We start from the raw sequence: 9,810 nt of genomic DNA on the forward strand, positions 1-9,810 counted from the left end.
AATACAGTGCTTTCCTTGTGGCCCTTTTAGAATCAAAAAATTATTTAACAACAGCCTTCATGTAGCGCCTTTAACTTAGCGAAATATAACAAAGCAGACCCCAGGGACGAATAGCAGACAAATCACGGACACTAGGGGCTGCGTCTTCCAGTCGGCGAGTGAGGGACGGGGCACACTCACCGATGTGTAAAACGATGCGGGGGTGATGCTGGGCGTGTGTCCCCACGTCACCGACCGTCATTTAGATTTTCAGTTTGGCGGGTGTGCAGCCGAACTGTCAAAGGCCTGTTAAGGCCGTTAAAAAGGCAATGAGAGTGATTAATGGACCTGCCCAGCGGGCAAGGCTGGGAGCCCAGGCCGGCTTCCGAAAAAACGTGAAACCTCATCCGTGGGCGGGATGAGGTTATTAAATTTTGTGTGAAATCTCTAAATGAAAGAAATTGACATGTCCCACCTCATGACAGTGGCACATGACGGGACATGTCAGGAATTTTTTTTCTCGTCTTTATTTAATGTTTCATGCCTGAGCCGATCTCTCTCAGGCAGCACTTTGCCCTCAGGGAGATCTGTGTGCGAGTGCACTCCTGTCTCAGGGAATTACCCCCCCGCCCCACCCCACCCCCACCCCGCCTGCACAGGGAACGCACAGCGCTTCCTAACCAACGTCACACTGGCTGGGCCTTAATTGGCTCGCCCATGTAAAATGGCGGCGCGCCCCCGAACCAGGGGCTCCGATCGGGAGCCACTCCGCTCCTGCAAACCCCCCCCGATGGGGGGATGATCCTGCCCTAAGCCACAAAAGAACTTGTGAACAATCTCAGACATAGGAGCAGGAGTGGACCATGTAACTCTTCTAGCCTGTTCCACCTTTCAATAAAATCAAGTTTGAATTTCTACATCAACTCCAGTGGACAGAAAAGATCCCACGACTTTATTTTAGGTTCACTAGATTGATTCCTGGGATGAGAGGATTGTCTTATAAAGAGACATTGAGTAGAGAGGGCTGAGGGAGTGCTGCACTGTCAGAGGGTCAGTACTGAGGGAGTGCTGCATTGTCGGAGGGTCAGTACTGAGGGAGTGCTGCACTGTCAGAGGGTCAGTACTGAGGGAGTGCTGCAATGTCGGAGGGTCAGTATTGACGGAGTGCTGCACTATCAGAGGGTCAGTACTGAGGGAGTGCTGTACTGTCAGAGGGTCAGTACTGAGGGAGTGCTGCACTGTCGGAGGGTCAGTACTGAGGGAGTGCTGCACTGTCAGAGGGTCAGTACTGAGGGAGTGCTGCACTGTCAGAGGGTCAGTACTGAGGGAGTGCCGCACTGTCGGAGGGTCAGTACTGAGGGAGTGCTGCACTGTCGGAGGGTCAGTACTGAGGGAGCGCTGCACTGTCAGAGGGTCAGTACTGAGGGAGTGCTGCACTGTCTGACGGTCAGTATTGGGGGAGTGCTACACTGTCAGAGGGTCAGTACTGAGGGAGTGCTGCACTGTCGGAGGGTCAGTATTGAGGGAGCGCCTCACTGTCGGAGGGTCAGTACTGAGGGAGTGCTGCACTGTCAGAGGATCAGTACTGAGGGAGTGCTGCACTGTCGGAGGGTCAGTACTGAGGGAGTGCTGCACTGTCGGAGGGTCAGTATTGAGGGAGCGCCTCACTGTCGGAGGGTCAGTACTGAGGGAGTGCTGCACTGTCAGAGGGTCAGTATTGAGGGAGTGCTGTACTGTCAGAGGGTCAGTTCTGAAGGAGTGCTGCACTGTCAGAGGGTCAGTATTGAGGGAGTGCTGTACTGTCAGAGGGTCAGTTCTGAGGGAGCACTGCACAGCAGGAGGGGCAGTACTGAGGGAGCGATACATTGTCAGAGGGTTGGTGCTGAGGGAGTGCTGCACTGTTTGAGTAGTTGTTTTTTGGATGAGAGTTTCATCTGCCCTTTCAGGTATACTTAAAAGATCCTAGGCTGAAAAAGCAGAGTTCTCCCCAGTATCCGGTGGCCAATAATTATCCCTCAAGCAGCATCAGTATAAACCCAGATTATCTGGTCATTATTATATTGCTGTTTGTGGGATCTTGCTGTGTAAAATTTGGCTGATGTGTTTCTTACAGCCATGACTACACTTGTACCTCATTGGCTGTAAGGTGCTTTGGAATGTCCTGAAGTTGTGAAAGCTACTATATAAATGCAAATCTTTCTTTTCCTTTAGTAGATCAGGCAGTATGTGTAGAGAGTTGATGAGCTGGGACTCATCCTGAGTCTAAGCTGCTGACTGTTCTCCTCCCAGGTTGTGAGCTGTAAACTCTGTGATGCAGTTGTGTATTTTTAGGAGGCTAGGCACTTTTAGAAAATAAGTCTGAAATTTCACTTCCCCTTAACTCTGAGAGTAGGTGCTGCTTTCCACCAATGTGGCTGAGTTGCAACTAGCTTCTCAGGAACATGGAAGAGGCTTGTTCAGCTTTATGCAGGTCCTCTTAGGCCTAATACAGGCTGTGACCTTTACAAACTCACAGCTCTCAGCTCGTGGACAATGAACCCCCGCCCTCCCCCTCCTGGTGTTACTGTGAAGGCTCTGACTCATGCTGAGGTTATGGAGCCACCAGTGCCAGTGAGCCGAGGTGGTGAAATCACCAGGCTATTCAACTACAAAGGAAGCACAGCTGAACCTCATCCTTCAGATGGGAACATAGGGCCAGGAGCATTCAGCCCCTCGAGCCTGTTCCACCACAGATCATGGCTGCTCTGTATCTTAACGCCATTCACCCACCTTGGTTCTGTGACCCTTGATACCCTAAACCAACCAACAGTCTTCAGTTAACCCCCTCCAACTTCAGCCTTTTTGGGGGAGAGAGTTCTAGATGTGCACTCACCTTTGTGTGAAGGAGAGCTTCCTGACATCACCCCTGAACAGCCTGGCGCGCATTTTAAGATTCTGCCTCCTTGTTCTGGACTCCCCCAACCCCCCATCTCCTCCCCCCACACCCTCCACCCACACCAGGGAAAATAGTTTCTCTCTTTATTAACCTTTTTGACTCATTTGATCATCTTAAACACCTTCATTTGATCACCCCCTTTAATCTTCTATACTCAAGGGAAAGTGGCCTAGTCCATGCAAACTGTCCTCCTCATTTAACCCTTTTAGTCCTGGTACCATTTTGATGTCATGCCCGTGTGTCATGCCTGTGTGTCATACCCGTGTGTCATGCCCGTGTGTCATACCCGTTTTTCATGCCCGTGTGCACCTTCCAGCAGGGATAAAGCAGAAACGCAGGATTCCCTGGCTGATGTGATGTGTTCCCTCACCCTCCCTCTCCTGGGGTAGCTGCAGGGCAGGGCAAAACCAGGGCTCTGCACTTCCCTGGGCAATTGTAAACCTCACAAACTGTCCACTTGGAGGGTGGGAAGTGACAAAGATCAGAATCACTGTTGCCTGAATCAGTCTTTCCTGATGAACAAGTGCATGAGAAAGTACATGAGGACAGAAGGTCAAAAAAACAGAAAACAATAGGTGACAGCTGTGGCTCAGTGAGTTAGTCTGTAGCCTCTTGAGTCAGAAAGCTGTGGGTTCAAGTCCAGAAACTCAAGCATATGATCCAGGCTGACACCCCAGTGCAGTACTGAGGGAGTGCTGCACTGTCAGAGGTGCCGTTTTTCAGCTGAGATATTAAACCGAGGCCCTGCGTGCCCTCTCGGATGGAGGCAAAAGATCCCATGATACTGTTTCGAAGAACAGCAGAGGAGTTATCTCTGGTGACCAGGCCAATATTTACCCCCCAATCTGCATCATAAAAACAGATTGGCCTTTATCACATTGTTGGTTGTGGGATCTTGCTGTGTACAAATTGGTTGCTGTGTTCCCTACGTTCCCAAAGCGACTCCGCTTCCAAAGTACTTCATTGGCCGTAAAGCACTTTGGAACATTCGGTGGTCGTGAGAGGGATTATATAAACACAAGTCTTTTTTTTTAAAAGAGAAATGCTCTTTGTGGGAGTTTTTTATACGGGTCTAAAGCCAGCAGAAAGAGAGAGGCTAACAGACATACCTTTAGTCTTGGCTGAATCTGAACCAGGGTCCAGATGTGAAATGTTATGCTGCAACTGATTAACAACAATAACAGCAGCTAATACTTGTCTTTTAATATAAAAGAGAGCAAAATGGACGAGTGAAAGATGTTCAGTACATCCACACACACTGCATTTAACCAATTCAACACTGAGGCAGCAACACACTGGAGAAACAGATCCAGCATTTCTTCAATCTGATTTTTAGGCTCATTTGTTCCTCTTTAAAAAAAAACTCCATTGGTATTTGGAAACGTGTGGGGAATTTTTCAGGTAGGTGAATGGGGAAAGCCCCACGGATTCTTCTGGGGACAAGGAAGGGAGGAGCAGAGTAAAGATTTCAACAAGCTTCCCGGTTGAAAGAAAGACTTTGCATTTATGTAGCACCTTTCACCATCTCATTGAATGTCCCAAAATAATTTACAGCCAGTGAAGTATTTTTGAAGTTTAGTCACTGTTGTAATGTGAGATGGGGAGAGGGTGTGAACTCATATGAGATCAGCTCCTCTATTGTACCTGGAACAGGATTCAGTCATGAATACAGGACCTAGCAGTCTGGACATTTATCAACAACCTCAAACACTTTATATTTAACCTCTAGACCATCAGACGAGTTATTGCTGCTTTCTTTACAGACCATTTCCTGTCAGCTCAATATTTCACTTGAACTGCACTATTTTTATCAAAGCAAAGAACACTTTCAAAAAAAGGTTAGGTGTTAGTAGAAAGTTGGTTTTAAATTGACATTTAGACATTTTTCTTATGGCCTGTGACTTAATCCCTCATGTAAATGACACCGTTACTCACACTCCAGCCACCATTTACAGCAAAACTGTTGCGATGACACATTTGCATAACCGATACCCGAAGCTGGAATCTAATTGAGGGGTTCAGAGGACATATGTATTATGAGTACATCAACACCACATGGACTGCAGCGGTTCAAGAGCCTTCTCAAGTGCAATTAGGGAAGGTAACACATGCTGGCCTAGCTAGTGACACCCACTGGGAAAGAATAAATTTTTAAAAAAGAATAACAGATATAAGGGATGAGTTACAGACTGGAATCTACTCGAGGGGTTTGGGGAGTTTATATATAGAATAACAGATTCTCCGGAGTGAGTTACAGGCTGGAATCTAATCAAGGTGTTCGGGAGAAGGGTTCGGAATGGTTTATATATAGAATAACAAATACCCAGGAATGAGTTACAGGCTGGAATCTAATCGAGGGGTTCGGGATGTTTATATATAGAATAACAGATAACCGGGAGTGAGTTACAGACTGGAATCTAATCGAGGGGTTCAGGGAGTTTATATATAGAATAACAGATACCCGGGAGTGAGTTACAGACTGGAATCTAATCGAGGGGTTCAGGGAGTTTATATATAGAATAACAGATGCCGAGGAGTGAGGTACGGACTGGAATCTAATTGAGGGGTTCGGGGGTTTATATATAGAATAACAGATTCTCCAGAGTGAGTTACAGGCTGGAATATAATCGAGGGGTTCGGGGTGGTTTATATACAGAATAACAGATACCCAGGAGTGAGTTACAGACTGGAATCTAATCGAGGGGTTTGGGGTGGTTTATATATAGAATAACAGATACCCGGGAGTGAGTTACAGACTGGAATCTAATCGAGGGGTTCGGTGGGTTTATATATAGAATAACAGATACCCGGGAGTGAGTTACAGGCTGGAATCTAATCGAGGGTTTGGTGAAATCTGTGACCTTTTGTCCATTCCCCACTCCCTTTGCTCCACCCTTAGTGATTGTGTCTTTAGATAGCAAGGTCCTAAGCTTTGGACTTCCCTCCCTAAACATCTCTGCTTCTCCATCTCTCCTTTAAGAACCCCCTTAAAATGCACCTCTTTAACCAAGCTTTAAGCCACCTCTTCTATTATATTGTTCTTTCTGCCTGATTTACACTCCCATAAGGTACTTTGGGTTGTTTTCTTGTGTTAAAGGCCTGCATGAACAGAAGTTGATGAAACAACTGTACATAGGGGTGATTCCTTAGGACCTTACATTCATTGGGCACAGTGTCTACCAGTGTAAAGGAGAGTTCTGCAGAGGTTACACTGGAGGAGTGGGAGATTCACATTTAATATTGAAAGTGTGAGATTATGCAGTTCACACCATGTGATACATTACACAAGGGGTGTTATATGTTATTGAGAACCCTATAGATCACATCATATATAAAACATAGTATACCGCATCCTTTTCAAAAGTATAGACTCCTGATTTCACTCTTAGGATGAGAACATCAGCTCCCAGATCAAGTTAGGAGCAGGAAGACACCATTCGAGTATGTTCCACCATTCGTTCAGATCATTGATGTATCTCAGTTCCAGTTTCTCGTCTCTGCTCCCAATTCCTTGAAACCCAAACCCAACAAAAATCCACTGATCTCAGTCTGGAAAATTACAATGGACAATTTATTGGACAGCCTTTGGCCCAGGCTGTACATAGGACAAGTCATCCATTCAGAAACCACTGGCAGCAATGGGAGTGAATCCTGAGCTACTAGACTGCACTCCGGGTGGGAAACGTCAACGACAGACAACAACTTGTATTTATATAGCACCCTTCATGTAGTAAAATACTCCAGGGCACTTCAGAGTAATGATTAACAAGCAAAATGTTGATACCAAGTCTCATAAAGAGACTTTTGGACAGGAGAAGTAAAACTTTGTCAAAGAGGTAGGTTTCAAGGAGCTTTAGAAAGAGAGGTGGAGAGGTTTCGTCTGAGAATTACAGAGATGAAAGCTTCCGCATCTGAAAGTATGGCCAATAAAGGCAGAGCGATTAAAGTCAAGGTTGTGCAAGAGGCCAGAATTGGATCAGCACAGAGATCTTGGAGCGTTGTGGGGCTGGAGAAGGTTCCAGAGGGAGGAGGCGAGGGCACGAAGGGACATAAATATCAGGATGAGCATTAAAATCAAGGTGCTGCCAAACAGGGAGCCAATGTGGCTCAGCAAGTACAGAGATGATGGGGGAACAGGACTTGGTTCGAGTTAGAGAGTTCGGGCGGCAGAGTTTTGGATGCAGTCAAGTAAAGAGTTAATTAAATCACAGTCCTGGGCAACTTCCCTCAGCCCAGCAGGTAAACCAGCTTATCCTGTTCTTACCTGAAGCTCCACAGTCGGCACACTCGCTGTTCTCTCCCTCTCTCAGTAGCTCCAGGAGAATCGTCTTATTCCTGTCCCAATTGTCCATAGTTTGAAACTAAGTTAGAGCAATTTGTGCAGATGTGCACTCATACAATCCAGGCTTCAATCAGACAAGAGTGTGTGTTTGGAGCCCAGGCTGATAGATAGATCCTGTCCACTTTAAATTTCACCAGTTTGTATCTCTACCAGTTAACCAGTCCGCTGTTTGAGCCCTGCTCTCTCTCTCTCTCTTATGTCCAGCCCAGACCTTTTAGTCTCCTCCCTGTTTTGCAGTGTCGGCTGTCAGAGGGCACACCTCCTACTCGCACTGAGTTCCTGTCTTTGGCGTCACCCTCTCACTCGCCAGGGATTTTCTCTCTCTCTCTCTCTCTCTCATGATTCCAAACCCTGAGATGCCTTTTTGCAGCTTGAAGATTTTTAGCCTTATGGGAACTACCTCTTTCCCCTGGGTTGGAGATGGGAATGTCCAGATTTCAGTTACCGCAGATTGTGGCGTGTAAACCAAGCCTCGAAAAATCCTGCAAAAGTGAAGATCGACTTATACACGGAGTATAAAATGTTAACCGGTTGGTGTTGGTGTCTGGTCACCGTTTGGAAATGTGAGGGAAAAAAAACATGACATCGGTACTTCAAATTAAACCAATGTGATAGTTTTCATTGAATGAATAAATTCTATAAGCAGAATCAACATGTCTTAAAAACTGCCTCAGTCATGTTGCCGATGTGCCCATGCTGCTCTCTGATGATTTGGCTGCCCTCTCTGAAACTGGAAGGCCACTTATTGACCTGTCAGTTTCCAGAGGGTCCCCACCGCCCATCACTGGAGAGGGAGCTTAGCTGTCTTCCTGCCAGGGAATGGCGGAGCCCCATTTAAAATCCCAATGATTGGGGGGGCTGGCTTTGGGATCTGGAAACAGTCCCAATTCCTGTCTCCTGACCCCAAAGCTAAAATTCAGCCCTTTATCTCTGTCACCTTTTCCAGCCCTGCAACTCTCCGAGATTGCTGCCCTACACCAATTCTGGTCTCTGGTGCACCTCCATTTTTCCAATACCTAGGCCCCAAGCCCTGGAACTCTTTCCTGAAACCTCCCCATTTTTGTATTTCACTCTACATCCTTAAGTCGCTTCTTAAAAAATACCTTTCATCATATCTCCTAATGTGGCTTAAGGCCATGTTTTGTTTGGATACGCCCATGTAAAGCAAATTGGGATGTTGAGGGCACGCCATAGATGCAAGCTGTTGTTGTAGTTACAACAATATTGGAGGTGTGATCAGTGACAGTTGTCAGTCATCCATCCAGTAAGGAAGAGTCTGTCCAGGTAGCGCCGGTGGCCTCCTCCCATCTGTCTCCATTTCAAATCATCTTCAAACTAATCATTTAAAAAAACTTCTAAGTAAATTTGGGGCATCAAGGTCAACCTGCAGCCGGTGAGTGGGGGGGGGAGGTGGGGGAGAGGGGGCGGTTATTGTGTTGGATCAGTTGGTCACAGATTAGAAAGAAATTGGAAGTTGGATTTCTGAAGATAGTTTAAGTTCTGTATTTATGTTTAGCGTAGGATTAACACAGCTTCAGTGTCAGCCCCTGACTTGCAGGGTCTCACAAAGCTCAGTCAAGGTCAGTGGAAGCTCGCTCAGGGGGCACCAGTAACTCAGTAAGGGGAAGGTGGGGGGCGGGGGGAAGAGGGTCAGGGGTAGGTGAGGGAGGAACGACAAAGTCGAGAAATGATTTAGGGTCAACAAACAACACTGAATTTCCAAAGCAACTTTCACATCCTTTTGAATATTGGTGAACAGTCTATAACCAGGAATAGAGACAGAGAGATCGAGGAAGGGAAGGGAAGTGTCAGTGATGGACCAGTTGAAAGTGATGGAGGGGTGGAAATTGGAAGCAAAATTAATAAATGTTTCCAGGTCCAGATGAGAAGGTGTCCCAGAGTCCTCCACAGCCAGTGAATTAAGTCCGAACACCAGCCACTTTATAATGAACAGCAAAGCCAGTAAAGCATCAGTGAATCCTGGACAATCCACTCTACTCTTCTTCAAAGAGCGCCATGAGGAGGCAGACAGAGCCTGATTTAATGTCACATCTGAAAGCCAACATTCCCTCAACAAGAATAATAACAAGTTTCCATTTATATAGCACCTCTAGTGTCTCCAGGAGTTTTGCAGGAGCAATTATCAAACAAAATCAGACTTTGAATCACATAAGGAGATCGTAGGACAGGTGATCAAAAGCTTAATCAAAGAAGTGGGTTTTAAGTAGCGTAAGGAGGAGAGGCAGAAAGGAGGGAATTTCAGAGCTTAGAGTCCGGACAGATCACAGTATATTCACTAATGGTGGGGGCGATGAAAATTACAGATGCTCAAGAGACCAGAATTGTAGGAACACAGAGATCTTGATGGGTTATAGGGCAGGGGAAGATTATAGAGATAAAGAGGGCTGAGACCACTTGGGACAAGTGGATTCTGAGCCCATAGAGGAGAAACAAATCAGCCAGATCTTCCAGTTATCTGCCATATATCCCCTTCCCCCTCTCGACAATATAACTGGATACTATTCCAGCATGGGCTGCCTGAGTTGAATTCCTG

At 46.5% G+C, this 9,810-nt stretch overlaps 1 protein-coding gene across 3 annotated transcripts in view; it reads right to left on the reverse strand.

Moving 5' to 3' along the window:
- Window positions 1-7,445, reverse strand: part of adap2 (ArfGAP with dual PH domains 2) — a 338,187-nt gene extending 330,742 nt beyond the window's left edge. For all 3 annotated transcript variants that reach the window (XM_078529077.1, XM_078529078.1, XM_078529076.1), the window contains exon 1: window positions 7,179-7,445. In XM_078529077.1, the coding sequence (XP_078385203.1) occupies window positions 7,179-7,266 (88 nt within the window). In that variant the 5' untranslated portion in view covers window positions 7,267-7,445. The remainder of the gene's footprint in view (window positions 1-7,178) is intronic.
- Window positions 7,446-9,810: the final 2,365 nt, after the last annotated feature.

The sequence above is a fragment of the Cetorhinus maximus genome, chromosome 24 (genome assembly GCF_964194155.1).
Source record: "Cetorhinus maximus chromosome 24, sCetMax3.hap1.1, whole genome shotgun sequence".
Classification (NCBI taxonomy): domain Eukaryota; kingdom Metazoa; phylum Chordata; class Chondrichthyes; order Lamniformes; family Cetorhinidae; genus Cetorhinus; species Cetorhinus maximus.